This window comes from Oncorhynchus keta, chromosome 24, assembly GCF_023373465.1.
Source record: "Oncorhynchus keta strain PuntledgeMale-10-30-2019 chromosome 24, Oket_V2, whole genome shotgun sequence".
Lineage (NCBI taxonomy): Eukaryota > Metazoa > Chordata > Actinopteri > Salmoniformes > Salmonidae > Oncorhynchus > Oncorhynchus keta.
Genome location: NC_068444.1, coordinates 3,372,701 through 3,392,233, shown reverse-complemented (window position 1 = coordinate 3,392,233; position 19,533 = coordinate 3,372,701). Strand labels below are relative to the sequence as shown.

General features: G+C 47.9%; 1 protein-coding gene and 1 long non-coding RNA gene across 50 annotated transcripts in view; one reads left to right on the top strand and one right to left on the bottom strand.

Moving 5' to 3' along the window:
- LOC118382581 (CSC1-like protein 2) overlaps window positions 1–19,533 on the top strand; it is a gene marked incomplete at its 3' end in the record, with an annotated part of 151,872 nt that overhangs the window by 75,882 nt on the left and 56,457 nt on the right. The window contains 1 exon segment of the mRNA XM_052477525.1: window positions 262–399. Within this exon segment, the coding sequence (XP_052333485.1) occupies window positions 262–399 (138 nt within the window).
- Window positions 14,945–18,841, bottom strand: LOC127911302 (uncharacterized). 49 transcript variants are annotated; one of them, XR_008077814.1, is made up of 8 exons: window positions 17,997–18,841; window positions 17,618–17,743; window positions 17,420–17,503; window positions 16,818–16,943; window positions 16,729–16,770; window positions 16,462–16,584; window positions 15,932–16,309; window positions 14,945–15,626 (listed from the first exon to the last, which is right to left on the bottom strand). It is a non-coding gene; the product is annotated as an uncharacterized LOC127911302 (long non-coding RNA). The 49 variants fall into 49 exon arrangements; XR_008077820.1 differs by having other exon boundaries at window positions 16,462–16,545; window positions 17,997–18,840; XR_008077822.1 differs by lacking the exon at window positions 16,729–16,770 and having other exon boundaries at window positions 16,462–16,545; window positions 17,997–18,840.

Here is a 19,533-nt window from a genome sequence, read left to right as displayed (position 1 = left end):
GGAATGGTAGTGTTAGTGGGAATGGTAGTGTTAGTGGGAATGGTAGTGTTAGTGGGAATGGTAGTGTTAGTGGGAGTGGTAGTGGGAATGGTAGTGTTAGTGGTAGTGTTAGTGGGAATGGTAGTGGGAATGGTAGTGTTAGTGGGAGTGGTAGTGGGAATGATAGTGGGAATGGTACTGTTAGTGGGAGTGTTAGTGTTATTGGGAATTGCGTTTTGTTACCATTGATCAAGGCATCTCTGTAAATGTCTCCCTGTTCAGTATCCTGAAGGACTACAATGCGTGTAAGTGTCAGGGCTGCCACTGTCGGAGGGAACCCAGGTCTTCGTCCTTCAGCCAGCACCTTCACACATATTCCTGGACGGTCGGCTACGCACCAGACCCACAGAACGTCTACTGGTGAGAGCACACAGAGGATGGGATCCTCCCAAATCATTTGGGTTCCTGGATCCTTTCACAGCGATATAAGGCTGCGTTGTGACAGCGACTTATCAATGACCCAGGTCCGGCTCAGTTAATCCCTACCGCCGTCTTAATGCTTCAGTACCTCTACGTTATCCCAGGGGGTTGGTAGACACAATGTAAGTAACCTCATTTATGGCCCTGAATGCCTCTGCTGATCCTACAGCTGTTGTCTGCAGTCATCATGTGCCTATGAACCAGAGTTATACTGTTAGCACTGAGGGGGTGTGTCCTAGTAGGAAGACCACTGAGGGGTGTGTCCTAGTAGGAAGACCACTGAGGGGTGTGTCCTAGTAGGAAGACCACTGAGGGGGTGTGTCCTAGTAGGAAGACCACTGAGGGGTGTGTCCTAGTAGGAAGACCACTGAGGAAGGGGGTGTGTCCTAGTAGGAAGACTACTGAGGGGTGTGTCCTAGTAGGAAGACTACTGAGGGGGTGTGTCCTAGTAGGAAGACCACTGAGGGGGTGTGTCCTAGTAGGAAGACCACTGAGGGGGTGTGGTCCTAGTAGGAAGACTACTGAGGGGGTGTGTCCTAGTAGGAAGACTACTGAGGGGTGTGTCCTAGTAGGAAGACCACTGAGGGGTGTGTCCTAGTAGGAAGACCACTGAGGGGGTGTGTCCTAGTAGGAAGACCACTGAGGGGGTGTGTCCTAGTAGGAAGACCACTGAGGGGGTGTGTCCTAGTAGGAAGACCACTGAGGGGGTGTGTCCTAGTAGGAAGACCACTGAGGGGTGTGTCCTAGTAGGAAGACCACTGAGGGGTGTGTCCTAGTAGGAAGACCACTGAGGGGTGTGTCCTAGTAGGAAGACCACTGAGGGGGTGTGTCCTAGTAGGAAGACCACTGAGGGGGTGTGTCCTAGCAGGAAGACCACTGAGGGGTGTGTCCTAGCAGGAAGACCACTGGGGGTGTGTCCTAGTAGGAAGACCACTGAGGGGGTGTGTCCTAGGAGGAAGACCACTGAGGGGGTGTGTCCTAGGAGGAAGACCACTTTTTCATTCTACCTTTATTTAACTAGGCAAGTCAGTTAAGAACAAATTCTTATTTTCAACGACGGCCTAGAACAGTGGGTTAACTGCCTGTTCAGTGGGCAGAACGACAGATTTATACCTTGTCAGCTCAGGGATTCGATCTTGCAACCTTCCGGTTACTAGACCAACGCTCGAACCACTAGGCTACCTGCCTCCTCTACCCTCTAACCACTAGGCTACCTGCCCCCTCTACCCTCTAACCACTAGGCTACCTGCCCCCTCTACCCTCTAACCACTAGGCTACCTGCCTCCTCTACCCTCTAACCACTAGGCTACCTACCCCCTCTACACTCTAACCACTAGGCTACCTGCCTCCTCTACCCTCTAACCACTAGGCTACCTGCCGCCCCCAAATGGGTAATATATGTGGTGTCAACAGAAAGGTATATTTTCTGGGTGATTTAAATATTCATCAAGCTGCCCACTCAAGAGAAGCTTCAAACTGCAACCAGTGCCTGCAACCTGGCTCAGGTTATCAGTCAACCTACCAGGGTAGTTACAAACAGCACAGGAATGAAATCATCAACATGTATTGATCACATCTTTACTAATGCTGCAGAAATGTGCTTTAAAGCAGTATCCAGATCCATCGTATGAAGTGATCAGTATATAATATACATATCGAGGAAAACCACAGTTCCAAAGGCTGGGCTGAATATAGTGTATAAGCGGTCATACAGTAAGTTCTGTAGTGATTCCTATGTTGATGATGTAAAAAGAATATTTGCTGGTCCGTGGTGTGTAATGAGGAGCAACCAGACGGTGCTGGTCTGTGGTGTGTAATGAGGAGCAACCAGACGCTGCTGGTCTTTTTGGTGTGTAATGAGGAGCAACCAGACGCTGCTGGTCTGTGGTGTGTAATGAGGAGCAACCAGACGCTGCTGGTCTGTGGTGTGTAATGAGGAGCAACCAGACGCTGCTGGTCTGTGGTGTGTAATGAGGAGCAACCAGACGCTGCTGGTCTGTGGTGTGTAATGAGGAGCAACCAGACGCTGCTGGTCTGTGGTGTGTAATGAGGAGCAACCAGACGCTGCTGGTCTGTGGTGTGTAATGAGGAGCAACCAGACGCTGCTGGTCTGTGGTGTGTAATGAGGAGCAACCAGACGCTGCTGGTCTGTGGTGTGTAATGAGGAGCAACCAGACGCTGCTGGTCTGTGTTGAGTAATGAGGAGCAACCAGACGCTGCTGGTCCGTGGTGTGTAATGAGGAGCAACCAGACGCTGCTGGTCCGTGGTGAGTAATGAGGAGCAACCAGACGCTGCTGGTCCGTGGTGAGTAGAGGAGCAACCAGACGCTGCTGGTCCGTGGTGAGTAATGAGAGCAACCAGACGCTGCTGGTCTGTGGTGTGTAATGAGGAGCAACCAGACGCTGCTGGTCTGTGGTGAGTAATGAGGGAGCAACCAGACGCTGCTGGTCAGTGGTGTGTAATGAGGAGCAACCAGACGCTGCTGGTCCGTGGTGAGTAATGAGGAGCAACCAGACGCTGCTGGTCTGTGGTGAGTATGAGGAGCAACCAGACGCTGCTGGTCCGTGGTGTGTAATGAGGAGCAACCAGACGCTGCTGGTCTGTGGTGTGTAATGAGGAGCAACCAGACGCTGCTGGTCTGTGGTGTGTAATGAGGAGCAACCAGACGCTGCTGGTCTGTGGTGTGTAATGAGGAGCAACCAGACGCTGCTGGTCTGTGGTGTGTAATGAGGAGCAACCAGACGCTGCTGGTCTGTGGTGTGTAATGAGAGCAACCAGACGCTGCTGGTCTGTGGTGTGTATGAGGAGCAACCAGACGCTGCTGGTCTGTGGTGTGTAATGAGGAGCAACCAGACGCTGCTGGTCTGTGGTGAGTAATGAGGAGCAACCAGACGCTGCTGGTCCGTGGTGTAATGAGGAGCAACCAGACGCTGCTGGTCCGTGGTGAGTAATGAGGAGCAACCAGACGCTGCTGGTCTGTGGTGAGTAATGAGGAGCAACCAGATGCTGCTGGTCTGTGGTGAGTAATGAGGAGCAACCAGACGCTGCTGGTCTGTGGTGTGTAATGAGGAGCAACCAGACGCTGCTGGTCCGTGGTGTGTAATGAGGAGCAACCAGACGCTGCTGGTCCGTGGTGTGTAATGAGGAGCAACCAGACGCTGCTGGTCTGTGGTGAGTAATGAGGAGCAACCAGACGCTGCTGGTCCGTGGTGTGTAATGAGGAGCAACCAGACGCTGCTGGTCTGTGGTGAGTAATGAGGAGCAACCAGACGCTGCTGGTCCGTGGTGTGTAATGAGGAGCAACCAGACGCTGCTGGTCTGTGGTGTGTAATGAGGAGCAACCAGACGCTGCTGGTCTGTGGTGAGTAATGAGGAGCAACCAGACGCTGCTGGTCTGTGGTGTGTAATGAGGAGCAACCAGACGCTGCTGGTCCGTGTGTGTAATGAGGAGCAACCAGACGCTGCTGGTCCGTGGTGTGTAATGAGGAGCAACCAGACGCTGCTGGTCCGTGGTGAGTATGAGGAGCAACCAGACGCTGCTGGTCCGTGGTGTAATGAGGGAGCAACCAGACGCTGCTGGTCTGTGGTGAGTAATGAGGAGCAACCAGACGCTGCTGGTCCGTGTGTGTAATGAGGAGCAACCAGACGCTGCTGGTCCGTGGTGAGTAATGAGGAGCAACCAGACGCTGCTGGTCCGTGGTGAGCTTTGAGGAGCAACCAGACGCTGCTGGTCTGTGGTGAGTAATGAGGAGCAACCAGAATGGTCTGTGGTGTGTAATGAGGAGCAACCAGACGCTGCTGGTCTGTGGTGTGTAATGAGGAGCAACCAGACGCTGCTGGTCTGTGGTGTGTGTAATGAGGAGCAACCAGACGCTGCTGGTCTGTGGTGTGTATGAGGAGCAACCAGACGCTGCTGGTCTGTGGTGAGTAATGAGGAGCAACCAGACGCTGCTGGTCTGTGGTGTGTAATGAGGAGCAACCAGACGCTGCTGGTCCGTGGTGACAATGAGGAGCAACCAGACGCTGCTGGTCTGTGGTGAGTAATGAGGAGCAACCAGACGCTGCTGGTCTGTGGTGAGTAATGAGGAGCAACCAGACGCTGCTGGTCAGTGGTGTGTAATGAGGAGCAACCAGACGCTGCTGGTCTGTGTGTGTGTCTGAGGAGCAACCAGACGCTGCTGGTCTGTGTGTAATGAGGAGCAACCAGACGCTGCTGGTCTGTGGTGAGTAATGAGGAGCAACCAGACGCTGCTGGTCTGTGGTGTGTAATGAGGAGCAACCAGACGCTGCTGGTCTGTGGTGTAATGAGGGAGCAACCAGACTGCTGGTCTGTGGTGTGTAATGAGGAGCAACCAGACGCTGCTGGTCTGTGGTGTGTAATGAGGAGCAACCAGACGCTGCTGGTCCGTGGTGTGTAATGAGGGAGCAACCAGACGCTGCTGGTCTGTGGTGTGTAACTAGGCAACCAGACGCTGCTGGTCCGTGGTGTGTAATGAGGAGCAACCAGACGCTGCTGGTCTGTGGTGTGTACTGAGGAGCAACCAGACGCTGCTGGTCTGTGGTGAGTAATGAGGAGCAACCAGATGCTGCTGGTCTGTGGTCAATGAGGAGCAACCAGACGCTGCTGGTCCGTGGTGTGTAATGAGGAGCAAACCAGACGCTGCTGGTCCGTGGTGAGTAATGAGGAGCAACCAGAGCTGGTCTGTGGTGAGTAATGAGGAGCAACCAGATGCTGCTGGTCTGTGGTGAGTAATGAGGGAGCAACCAGACGCTGCTGGTCTGTGGGTGTAATGAGGAGCAACCAGACGCTGCTGGTCCGCGGGTGTGTAATGAGGAGCAACCAGACGCTGCTGGTCCAGTGTAATGAGGAGCAACCAGACGCTGCTGGTCTGTGGTGAGTAATGAGGAGCAACCAGACGCTAATGGTCCGTGGTGTAATGCAGAAATGCTGCTGGTCTGTGGTGAGTAATGAGGAGCAACCAGACGCTGCTGGTCCGTGTGTGTATGAGGAGCAACCAGACGCTGCTGGTCCGTGGTGAGTAATGAGGAGCAACCAGACGCTGCTGGTCTGTGGTGAGTAATGAGGAGCAACCAGACGCTGCTGGTCTGTGGTGAGTAATGAGGGAGCAACCAGACGCTGCTGGTCTGTGGTGTGTAATGAGGAGCAACCAGACGCTGCTGGTCTGTGGTGTGTAATGAGGAGCAACCAGACGCTGCTGGTCTGTGGTGTGTGTAATGAGGGAGCAACCAGACGCTGCTGGTCTGTGGTGTGTAATGAGGGGAGCAAACCAGACGCTGCTGGTCTGTGGTGAGTAATGAGGAGCAACCAGACGCTGCTGGTCTGTGGTGTGTAATGAGGAGCAACCAGACGCTGCTGGTCTGTGGTGTAATGAGGAGCAACCAGACGCTGCTGGTCTGTGGTGTGAAAATGAGGAGCAACCAGACGCTGCTGGTCTGTGGTGTGTAATGAGGAGCAACCAGACGCTGCTGGTCTGTGGTGAGTAATGAGGAGCAACCAGACGCTGCTGGTCCGTGGTGTGTAATGAGGAGCAACCAGACGCTGCTGGTCCGTGGTGTGTAATGAGGAGCAACCAGACGCTGCTGGTCTGTGGTGTAATGAGGAGCAACCAGACGCTGCTGGTCTGTGGTGTGTAATGAGGAGCAACCAGACGCTGCTGGTCTGTGGTGTGTAATGAGGAGCAACCAGACGCTGCTGGTCTGTGGTGAGTATGAGGAGCAACCAGATGCTGCTGGTCTGTGGTGAGTAATGAGGAGCAACCAGACGCTGCTGGTCTGTGGTGTCATTTGAAAATAAGAAGTTGTTCTTAACTGACTTGCCTAGTAAAATAGGTAAAATAAAATAAAAGGTACCACATGACGTGGTCCTTCTGTAGCTCAGTTGGTAGAGCATGGCGTTTGTAACGCCAGGTAGTGGGTGATTCCGGGACCACCCATACGTAGAATGTATGCACACATGACTGTAAGTCGCTTTGGATAAAAGCGTCTGCTAAATGGCATATATTATTATTATTATATTATGATAGCAACGAACGTTGACACGACACATCCAAGTATATCTGAAATGTATTTTTAAAAGACAAGCATTGTAGTTTTGAATACCGTAAAGTGAGTGTAGAAGAGGTTTGTCTATCGTTAATGACAAGCCACCAGGGTCTGACAATCTGCATGGAAAATTACTGAGGATGAGAGCACACAATATTGCCATTCCTATTTGCCATATTGTCAATTTAAGCCTACGAGAAAGTGTGTTCCCTCAGGTCTGGAGGAAGCTAAAGTCATTATGCTACCTAAGAATAGTAAAGCCCCTTTACTGGCTCAAATAGCCGACCAATCAGCCTGTTACCAATTCTTAGTAAACTTCTGGGGGAAAAAATGATGTTTGACCAGATATGGTTATTTTACAGTAAACACATTGACAACAGACTTCCAGCACACTGATAGGGAAGGACATTCAACAAGCACAGCACTTACACAGATGACTGATGATTGGCTGAGAGAAATGTATGATAGAAATATTTTCACGCCTACTTTATTAGACTTCGCTTATAGTCTGCTGCTGGAAAAATGTATGTGTTATGGCTTTACACCCTCTGCTATATTGTGGATAGAGAGTGACCTGTCTAACAGAACACAGAGGGTGTTCTTTAATGGAAGCCTCTCCAACATAATCCAGTTAGAATCAGGAATTCCCCAGGGCAGCTGTCTAGGCCCCTTACTTTTTCAATCTTTACTAACGACATGCCACTGGCTTTCAGTAAAGCCAGTGTGTCTATGTATGCAGATGACTCAACACTATACACGTCAGCTACCACAGCAACTGAAATGACTGCAACACTTAAACAAAGAGCTGCAGTTGGTTTCGTAATGGGTGGCAAGGATTAAGTTAGTCCTAAATATTTCAAAAGCTGTTTTTGGGACAAATCATTCACTAAACCCTAAACCTCAACAAATTGTGTAATGAATAATGTGGACATTGAGCAAATTGAGGTGACTAAAACTGCATGGAGTAACCCTGGATTGTAAACTGTCCTGGTCTAAACATATTGATACAACAGTAGCAAAGACGGGGAGAAGTCTGTCCATAATAAAGCGCTGCTCTGCCTTCTTAATAGCACTATCTACACGGCAGGTTCTACAGGTCCTAGTTTTGTTGCACCTGGACTACTGTTCAGTCGTGTGGTCAGGTGCCAGAGGGGGACTTAGGAAAATTGCAATTGGCTCAGAACAGGGCAGCACGGCTGGCCCTTGGACGTACACAGGTCCCATGACTGGAACTCACGCACGCAGTAAATTTTGATTCAAAAAACAGATACAAATACACCCTATTGAACATCGGGGACTGTGTAGAGACACAAACACAGGCCCAGACCCATGCACACACACACACACGATACCATACACACCATAGACACACGTACACATGGATTTTGTATTGTAGCTTAGTGATGGAGTGGCCTGTATAGTAATGTTTTAAAAATTCTATAACTGCCTTCATTTTGCTGCAACCCAGGAAGAGTAGCTGCTGCCTTGGCAGGAACTAATGGAGATCCATAATAAACCCCAGGAAGAGTAGCTGCTGCCTTTGCAGGAACTAATGGGGATCCATAATAAACCCCAGGAAGAGTAGCTGCTGCCTTGGCAGGAACTAATGGAGATCCATAATAAACACCAGGAAGAGTAGCTGCTGCCTTGGCAGGAACTAATGGGGATCCATAATAAACCCCAGGAAGAGTAGCTGCTGCCTTTGCAGGAACTAATGAGGATCCATAATAAACCCCAGGAAGAGTAGCTGCTGACTTGGCAGGAACTAATGGGGATCCATAATAAACCCCAGGAAGAGTAGCTGCTGCCTTGGCAGGAACTAATGGGGATCCATAATAAACCCCAGGAAGAGTAGCTGCTGCCTTGGCAGGAACTAATGGGGATCCATAATAAACCCCAGGAAGAGTAGCTGCTGCCTTGGCAGGAACTAATGGGGATCCATAATAAACCCCAGGAAGAGTAGCTGCTGCCTTGGCAGGAACTAATGGGGATCCATAATAAACCCCAGGAAGAGTAGCTGCTGCCTTGACAGGAACTAATGGGGATCCATAATAAACACCAGGAAGAGTAGCTGCTGCCTTGGCAGGAACTAATGGGGATCCATAATAAACCCCAGGAAGAGTAGCTGCTGCCTTGGCAGGAACTAATGGGGATCCATAATAAACCCCAGGAAGAGTAGCTGCTGCCTTGGCAGGAACTAATGGGGATCCATAATAAACCCCAGGAAGAGTAGCTGCTGCATTGGCAGGAACTAATGGGGATCCATAATAATCCCCAGGAAGAGTAGCTGCTGCCTTGGCAGGAACTAATGGGGATCCATAATAAACCCCAGGAAGAGTAGCTGCTGCCTTGGCAGGAACTAATGGGGATCCATAATAAACCCCAGGAAGAGTAGCTGTGCCTTGGAATGGAACCAATGGGGATCCATAATAAACCCCAGGAAGAGTAGCTGCTGCCTTGTCAGGAACTAATGGGGATCCATAATAAACCCCAGGATGAGTAGCTGCTGCCTTGGTAATGATGTCAACCAATGGGAATCCATAATAAACCCCAGGAAGAGTAGCTGCTCCCTTGGCAGGAACAATGGGGATCCATAATGTAAACCCCAGGAGGAGTAGCTGCTGCCTTGGCTGGAACTAATGGGGATCCATAATAAATACAGATAACAGCACAGATTAATGTACTCAGTTTCAGACTCTATGGGGAGTTCAGTGTGTAATGATGTCACCGCCAGACTGTGGACTGTGGAATGATGTCACAACCAGACTGTGGACTGTGTAATGATGTCACCACCAGACTGTGGAGTGTGTTCACCAGAGATGTCACCACCAGACTGTGGACTGTGTAATGATGTCACCACCAGACTGTGGACTGTGTAATGATGTCACCACCAGACTGTGGACTGTGTAATGATGTCACCACCAGACTGTGGAGTGTGTTCTGATGTCATCACCAGACTGTGGAGTGTGTAATGATGTCACCACCAGACTGTGGACTGTGTTATGTCACCACCAGACTGTGGACTGTGTAATGATGTCACCACCAGACTGTGGACTGTGGAGTGTGTAATGATGTCACCACCAGACTGTGGACTGTGTAATGATGTCACCACCAGACTGTGGAGTGTGTAATGATGTCACCACCAGACTGTGGAGTGTGTAATGATGTCACCACCAGACTGTGGAGTGTGTAATGATGTCACCACCCGACTGTGGACTGTGTAATGATGTCACCACCCGACTGTGGACTGTGTAATGATGTCACCACCAGACTGGAGTGTGTAATGATGTCATCACCAGACTGTGTAATGATGTCACCACCAGACTGTGGAGTGTGTAATGATGTCATCACCAGACTGTGGAGTGTGTAATGATGTCACCACCAGACTGTGGTTTGTGTAATGATGTCACCACCAGACTGTGGAGTGTGTAATGATGTCACCACCAGACTGTGGAGTGTGTAATGATGTCACCACCAGACTGTGGAGTGTGTAATGATGTCACCACCAGACTGTGGACTGTGTAATGATGTCACCACCAGACTGTGGACTGTGTAATGATGTCACCACCAGACTGTGGACTGTGTAATGGTGTCACCACCAGACTGTGGACTGTGTAATGATGTCACCACCAGACTGTGGACTGTGTAATGATGTCATCACCAGACTGTGTAATGATGTCACCACCAGACTGTGGACTGTGTAATGATGTCACCACGACTGTGGAGTGTGTTCTGATGTCACCACCAGACTGTGGACTGTGTAATGATGTCACCACCAGACTGTGGACTGTGTAATGATGTCACCACCAGACTGTGGACTGTGTTCTGATGTCATCACCAGACTGTGGACTGTGTTATGTCACCACCAGACTGTGGACTGTGTAATGATGTCACCACCAGACTGTGGACTGTGTAATGATGTCACCACCAGACTGTGTAATGATGTCACCACCAGACTGTGGACTGTGTAATGATGTCACCACCAGACTGTGGACTGTGTAATGATGTCACCACCAGACTGTGGACTGTGTAATGATGTCACCACCAGACTGTGGATTGTGTAATGATGTCACCACCAGACTGTGGAATGATGTCACCACCAGACTGTGTAATGATGTCACCACCAGACTGTGGAGTGTGTAATGATGTCACCACCAGACTGTGGAGTGTGTAATGATGTCACCACCAGACTGTGGACTGTGTAATGATGTCACCACCAGACTGTGATTGGATTGTGTGGAATGATGTCACCACCAGACTGTGGAATGATGTCACCACCAGACTGTGTAATGATGTCACCACCAGACTGTGGGTGTGTGTAATGATGTCACCACCAGACTGTGGAGTGTGTAATGATGTCACCACCAGACTGTGGACTGTGTAATGATGTCACCACCAGACTGTGGACTGTGTAATGATGTCACCACCAGACTGTGGATTGTGTAATGATGTCACCACCAGACTGTGGAATGATGTCACCACCAGACTGTGTAATGATGTCACCACCAGACTGTGGAGTGTGTAATGATGTCACCACCAGACTGTGGAATGATGTCACCACCAGACTGTGGAATGATGTCACCACCAGACTGTGTAATGATGTCACCACCAGACTGTGGAGTGTGTAATGATGTCACCACCAGACTGTGGAGTGTGTAATGATGTCACCACCAGACTGTGGAGTGTGTAATGATGTCACCACCAGACTGTGGACTGTGTAATGATGTCACCACCAGACTGTGGACTGTGTTCTGGTTGGAACAGCTCTTAACTCAGTGAGTGTGTAATGATGTCACCACCAGACTGTGGAGTGTGTAATGATGTCACCACCAGACTGTGGACTGTGTAATGATGTCACCACCAGACTGTGGAGTGTGTAATGATGTCACCACCAGACTGGACTGTGTAATGATGTCACCACCAGACTGTGGAGTGTGTTCTGGTTGGAACAGCTCTTAACTCAGTGAGTGTGTGAGGATGACATCACCAGACTGTGGAGTGTGTTCTGGTTGGAACAGCTCTTAACTCAGTGAGTGTGTCAGGATGACATCACCAGACTGTGGAGTGTGTTCTGGTTGGAACAGCTCTTAACTCAGTGAGTGTGTGAGGATGACATCACCAGACTGTGTAATGATGTCATTACCAGACTGTGGAGTGTGTTCTGGTTGGAACAGCTCTTAACTCAGTGAGTGTGTCAGGATGACATCACCAGACTGTGGAGTGTGTTCTGGTTGGAACAGCTCTTAACTCAGTGAGTGTGTCAGGATGACATCACCAGACTGTGGAGTGTGTTCTGGTTGGAACAGCTCTTAACTCAGTGAGTGTGTCAGGATGACATCACCAGACTGTGGAGTGTGTTCTGGTTGGAACAGCTCTTAACTCAGTGAGTGTGTCAGGATGACATCACCTATGCCAGATATTAATCGTTTACCCGTGGGAATCTATTTGACTTTGATACATGTAGAGAATAACTCTTAAGTATCTAAGAGCTAAGGGGTAATTCAATTTCCATCCACTTTAGAGCAACCGTCTCTCTCTCTCTCCCCTCTAGATGATTATCTAACTGCTGAGTGCCGGTATCAAATTACCTCACAGGCTGAGGCGGTAATCTGGCACCATCACCAGGTGTCAGGCTCAGTCCTGAATGTATGTGAAGTATTGTAGGGCGATATATCACATTTAATATGATTTTCCAAAGGCCTTTATTGGAAGAATGTTTTTTTAGGTTTTATAGGTTTTATGTCCGTTTGTTCTCGTGTTGTCGTTTTTGGTCTCGTCTCCCTTTGTCTTTATGTGCTGCGTGCATCTTCCCATTTACACCAGAGATCTGTTTATTACCGCGCAGAAAGTATTCAGACCCCTTGACTTTTTTCCACATTTTGTTACGTTATACAGCCTTATTCTAAGATTTATTAAATTAAAAACAATTTCTCGTCAATCTACACACAATATCCCTTAATGGCAAAGTGAAAACAGGTTTTTAGACATTTTTGCAAATGTATACAGAAATTCAATACAGAAATACATTATTTACGTAAGTATTCAGACTCTTTGCAATGAGACTCCATATTGAGGTCAGGTGCTTCCTGTTTCCATTGATCATCCTTGAGAAGTTTCTACAACTTGATTGGAGTCCACCTGTGGTAAATTCAATTGATTGGACATGATTTGGAAAGGCCCACACCTGTCTATATAAAGGTCCCACAGTTGACAGTGCATGTCAGAGCAAAAACCAAGCCACGAGGTCGAAGGAATTGTCCATAGAGCTCCGAGACTGGATTGAGTCGAGGCACAGATCTGGGGAAGGGTACCAAAACATTTCTGCAGCATTGAAGGTCCCCAAGAACACAGTGACCTCCATCATTTTTAAATGTAAGAAGTTTGGAACCACCAAGACTCTTCCTAGAGCTGGCCGCCTGGACTAACTGAGCAATCGGGGGAGAAGGGCCTTGGTCAGGGAGGTGACCAAGAACCCGATGGTCACTCTGACAGAGCTCCAGAGTTCCTCTGTGGAGATGGGAGAACCTTCCAGAAGGAAACTCCACCAATCAGGCCTTCATGGTAGAGTGGCCACTCCTCAGTAAAAGGCGCATGACAACCCAATCTAACGTCTCTGGAGAGACCTGAAAATGACTGTGCAGCGTCGCTCCCCATCCAACCTGGCAGAGCTTGAGGGGATCTGCAGAGAAGAACAGGAGAAACTCCCCATCCAACCTGACAGAGCTTGAGAGGATCTGCAGAGAAGAATGGGAGAAACTCCCCAAATACAGGTGTGCCAAACTTGTAGCGTCATATCCAAGAAGACTTGAGACTGTAATCTCTGTCAAAGGCTTCAACAAAGTACTGAGTAAAGGTTCTGAATACTTATATAAAATGTTATTTAAAAAAAAAATGTTATAACTTTGCAGCCTACCTATATAACTTGTTATGTGTTGATTGATGGAAAAAAGTTTAGAATACAGTTTAGAATAAGGCTGTAATTTAGAATAAGTCTGTAATTTAGAATAAGGCTAAGGCTGTAATGTAACAAAATGTGGAAAAAGTGAAGTGGCCTGAATAGTTTCCTAAATGCACTGTATGACGAGATGCTCATGTGTCCGCCATGGGAGGTGTTGGAAAAGCATTCCAGGTGACTACGTCATGAAGCTGGTTGACAGAATGCCAAGAGTGTGCAAAGCTGTCATCAAGGCAAAGTGTGGCTACTTTGAAGAATCTCAATTATAAAATATTTGTTTCACAATTTTTTGGTTTCTACATGATTCCACATGTGCTATTTCATAGTTTTGATGTTGGGGTGTAGAAAATAGTTTTAAAAAGAATGAAAAACCCTTGAATGAGCAGGTGTGTCTTAAGTTTTGAATGGTAGATGTGGTCAGATGCTACTATGCGATACTGAAGTATAATCACAAGCATTTCATAAGTGTCAAAGGCTTTTATTGACAATTACATGAAGTTGATGCAAAGAGTCAATATTTGCAGTGTTGACCCTTCTTTTTCATGACCTCTCTAATCCGCCCTGGCATGCTGTCAATTAACTTCTGGGACCACTGATGGCAGCCCATTCTATTCTTGCATAATCAGAATTTGTGAGGTTTTGTTTGTCCCACCCGCCTCTTGAGGATAACTTCTCCATTAGATTAAGGTCTGGGGAGTTTCCTGGCCATGGACCCAAAATATTTATCTTGTGTTCCCTTTTGCCACTTAGTTATCACTTTTGCCTTTTGGCAAGGTGCTCCATCATGCTGGAAAAGCATTGTTCGTCATCAAAGGAGAACTTGCTCTCTGAGGATGAGTTGGTACCATTCTTTATTCATGGCTGTGTTCTTAGGAAAAATTGTGAGTGAGCCCCACTCCCTTGGCTGAGAAGCAACCCCACACATGAATGGTCTCAGGATGCTTTACTGTTGGCATGACACAGGACTGATGGTAGCGCTCACCTTGTCTTCTCCGGACAAGCTTTCTTCCAGATGCCCCAAACAATCGGAAAGGGGATTCATCAGAGAAAATTACTTGACCCCAGTCCTCAGCAGTCCAATCCCTGTACATTTTACAGAATATCAGTCTGTCCCTGATGTTTTCCCTGGAGAGAAGTGGCTTCTTTGCTGCCCTTCTTGACACCAGGCCATCCTCCAAAAGTCGTCACCTCACTGTGCGTGCAGATGCACTCACACCTGTCTGCTGCCATTCCTGAGCAATCTCTGTACTGGTGGTGCCCCGATCCCACAGCTGAATCAACTTTAGGAGACGGTCCTGGCGCTTCCTGGACTTTCTCGGGCGCCCTGAAGCCTTCTTCACAACAATTGAACCGCTCTCCTTGAAGTTCTTGATGATCCGATAAATGGTTGATTTAGGTGCAATATCCTTGTCTGTGAATCCCTTTTTGTGCAAAGCAATGACGGCACGTGTTTCCTTGCAGGTAACCATGGTTGACAGAGGAAGAACAATGATTCCATGCACCACCTTCCTTTTGAAGCTTCCAGTCTGTTATTCAAACTCAATCAGCATGACAGAGTGATCTCCAGCCTTGTCCTCATCAACACTCACACCTGTGTTAACGAGAGAATCACTGACATGATGTCAGCTGGTCCTTTTGTGGCAGGGCTGAAATGCAGTGGAAATGTTTTTGGGGAATCAGTTAATTGCATGGCAAAGAGGGACTTTCAATTCATTATAATTCATCTGATCACTCTTCATAACATTCTAGACTGTATGCAAATTCCCATCATACAAACTGAGGCAGCAGACTTTGAAAATTAATATTTGTCATTCTCAAAACGTTTGGCCATGACTGTATACTTCTCTAACTATTAAGATCGCAGTATTTGGAGAAATACGTTTCTCTGCCTCCACAAAGCCCAGGAATGATATTCTGACACTATTGTATAGTTCACTGTCATCTAAAAACACTGTGTCAGCCAGGACAACATCTAACGTCTTCACCTAGCTGTCAATACACTGTGTCAGCTAGAACATCATCTTCACCTAGCTGTCAATACACTGTCAGCTAGAACAACATCTTCACCTAGCTGTCAATACACTGTGTCAGCTAGAACATCTTCGCCTAGCTGTCAATACACTGTGTCAGCTAGAACAACATCTTCACCTAGCTGTCAATACACTGTGTCCTAGAACAACATCTTCAATACACTGTGTCAGCTAGAACAACATCTTCACCTAGCTGTCAATACACTGTGTCAGCTAGAACATCATCTTCACCTAGCTGTCAATACACTGTGTCAGCTAGAACAAATCTAACATCTTCACCTAGCTGTCAATACACTGTGTCAGCTAGAACATCATCTTCACCTAGCTGTCAATACACTGTGTCAGCTAGAACACATCATCTTCACTGTGTCAGCTAGAACAACAGCTGTCAATACACTGTGTCAGCTAGAACAACATCTTCACCTAGCTGTCAATACACTGTGTCAGCTAGAACAACATCTTCACCTAGCTGTCAATACACTGTGTCAGCTAGAACATCATCTTCACCTAGCTGTCAATACACTGTGTCAGCTAGAACAACATCTTCACCTAGCTGTCAATACACTGTGTCAGCTAGAACAACATCTTCACCTAGCTGTCAATACACTGTGTCAGCTAGAACAACATCTTCACCTAGCTGTCAATACACTGTGTCAGCTAGAACATCATCTTCACCTAGCTGTCAATACACTGTGTCAGCTAGAACAACATCTTCGCCTAGCTGTCAATACACTGTGTCAGCTAGAACAACATCTTCACCTAGCTGTCAATACACTGTGTCAGCTAGAACAACATCTTCACCTAGCTGTCAATACACTGTGTCAGCTAGAACACACTGTGTCATCATCATCTTCACCTAGCTGTCAATACACTGTGTCAGCTAGACATCTTCGCCTAGCTGTCATCTTCGCCTAGCTGTCAATACACTGTGTCAACTAGAACATCATCTTCACCTAGCTGTCAATACACTGTGTCAGCTAGAACATCATCTTCACCTAGCTGTCAATACACTGTGTCAGCTAGAACATCATCTTCGCCTAGCTGTCAATACACTGTGTCAGCTAGAACATCTTCGCCTAGCTGTCAATACACTGTGTCAGCTAGAACATCATCTTCACCTAGCTGTCAATACACTGTGTCAGCTAGAACATCATCTTCGCCTAGCTGTCAATACACTGTGTCAGCTAGAACAACATCTTCGCCTAGCTGTCAATCTTCACCTAGCTGTCAATACACTGTGTCAGCTAGAACAACATCTTCACCTAGCTGTCAATACACTGTGTCAGCTAGAACTAGAAATCATCTTCACCTAGCTGTCAATACACTGTGTCAGCTAGAACAACATCTTCACCTAGCTGTCAATACACTGTGTCAGCTAGAACAACATCTTCGCCTAGCTGTCAATACACTGTGTCAGCTAGAACAACATCTTCGCCTAGCTGTCAATACACTGTGTGCTCAGCTAGCTGAACATCATCTTCACCTAGCTGTCAATACACTGTGTCAGCTAGAACATCATCTTCACCTAGCTGTCAATACACTGTGTCAGCTAGAACATCATCTTCACCTAGCTGTCAATACACTGTGTCAGCTAGAACATACATCTAGAACATCTTCACCTAGCTGTCAATACACTGTGTCAGCTAGAACATCATCTTCACCTAGCTGTCAATACACTGTGTCAGCTAGAACAATACATCTTCTTCACCTAGCTGTCAATACACTGTGTCAGCTAGAACATCATCTTCACCTAGCTGTCAATACACTGTGTCAGCTAGAACAACAATACACTGTGTCAGCTAGAAACATCTTCACCTAGCTGTCAATACACTGTGTCAGCTAGAACAAGCTGTCATCTTCATCATCTTCCTAGCTGTCAATACACTGTGTCAGCTAGAACATCATCTTCACCTAGCTGTCAATACACTGTGTCAGCTAGAACATCATCTTCACCTAGCTGTCAATACACTGTGTCAGCTAGAACAACATCTTCACCTAGCTGTCAATACACTGTGTCAGCTAGAACAACATCTTCAAGCTGTCAATACATCTAGAACACATCTTCACCTAGCTGTCAATACACTGTGTCAACTAGAACATCATCTTCACCTAGCTGTCAATACACTGTGTCAGCTAGAACATCATCTTCACCTAGCTGTCAATACACTGTGTCAGCTAGAACATCATCTTCACCTAGCTGTCAATACACTGTGTCAGCTAGAACAACATCTTCACCTAGCTGTCAATACACTGTGTCAGCTAGAACATACCCTGTGTCATCTCATCACCTAGCTGTCAATACACTGTGTCAGCTAGAACAACATCTTCATCTTACACTGTGCCTAGCTGTCAATACACTGTGTCAGCTAGAACAACATCTTCACCTAGCTGTCAATACACTGTGTCAGCTAGAACATCATCACTGTGTCAGCTAGAACATCTTCGCCTAGCTGTCAATACACTGTGTCAGCTAGAACATCATCTTCACCTAGCTGTCAATACACTGTGTCAGCTAGAACATCATCTTCGCCTAGCTGTCAATACACTGTGTCAGCTAGAACATCATCTTCGCCTAGCTGTCCTACAACATAAGAAGAACACATTGGTCTTGTGTGTCAGTGGATTTGTCTGTTATTATGGAGTTATTTAGTCTTTTACCATTTTTACATGTTTGTTAATGAATGCCTGCATTTTGGGATTGTCAACTTTTTCCAGAGGTATGTTGGCGCTTGCAAAAGCCAGATCCTCAGCCTGTATATTTTTACATTTTATTTCTATAGTGAAATGAAAATAGCTACTTTTTTTTGTTCGGAAATAGACTACATTTATGTAGATAAAAAGCCTATTATTCCCATATAGATAATGTTGATAAAAGACCATGAATAAGTGAAAGGTTCATGTTGATAATGTCCCAGGGCTAATAGTTTGATGCATTAGGCTGAAGCGTCGGCTGCTGGTGAGCGTAAGTGTTGGCAAACATGTTCATTTTAAGTCGGTCCACATGGTTGGGAATTTATATGAGACTAATTTGATAATTCAATTAGATGGGCAGCTGGAGGCCTGCAGCCCCTCCTTTTGTAGACCTGGGAACCAATCACAGTTGGAGGCCTGCAGCCCCTCCTTTTGTAGACCTGGGAACCAATCACAGCTGGAGCCTGCAGCCCCTCCTTTTGTAGACCTGGGAACCAATCACAGCTGGAGGCCTGCAGCCCCTCCTTTTGTAGACCTGGGGACCAATCACAGCTGGAGGCCTGCAGCCCCTCCTTTTGTAGACCTGGGAACCAATCACAGCTGGAGGCCTGCAGCCCCTCCTTTTGTAGACCTGGGAACCAATCACAGCTGGAGGCCTGCAGCCCCTCCTTTTGTAGACCTGGGAACCAATCACAGCTGGAGGCCTGCAGCCCCTCCTTTTGTAGACCTGGGGACCAATCACAGCTGGAGGCCTGCAGCCCCTCCTTTTGTAGACCTGGGAACCAATCACAGCTGGAGGCCTGCAGCCCCTCCTTTTGTAGACCTGGGAACCAATCACAGCTGGAGGCCTGCAGCCCCTCCTTTTGTAGACCTGGGAACCAATTACAGCTGGAGGCCTGCAGCCCCTCCTTTTGTAGACCTGGGGACCAATCACAGCTGGAGGCCTGCAGCCCCTCCTTTTGTAGACCTGGGAACCAATTACAGCTGGAGGCCTGCAGCCCCTCCTTTTGTAGACCTGGGGACCAATCACAGCTGGAGGCCTGCAGCCCCTCCTTTTGTAGACCTGGGAACCAATCACAGCTGGAGGCCTGCAGCCCCTCCTTTTGTAGACCTGGGAACCAATCACAGCTGGAGGCCTGCAGCCCCTCCTTTTGTAGACCTGGGAACCAATCACAGCTGGAGGCCTGCAGCCCCTCCTTTTGTAGACCTGGGGACCAATCACAGCTGGAGGCCTGCAGCCCCTCCTTTTGTAGACCTGGGGACCAATCACAGCTGGAGGCCTGCAGCCCCTCCTTTTTGTAGACCTGGGAACCAATCACAGCTGGAGGCCTGCA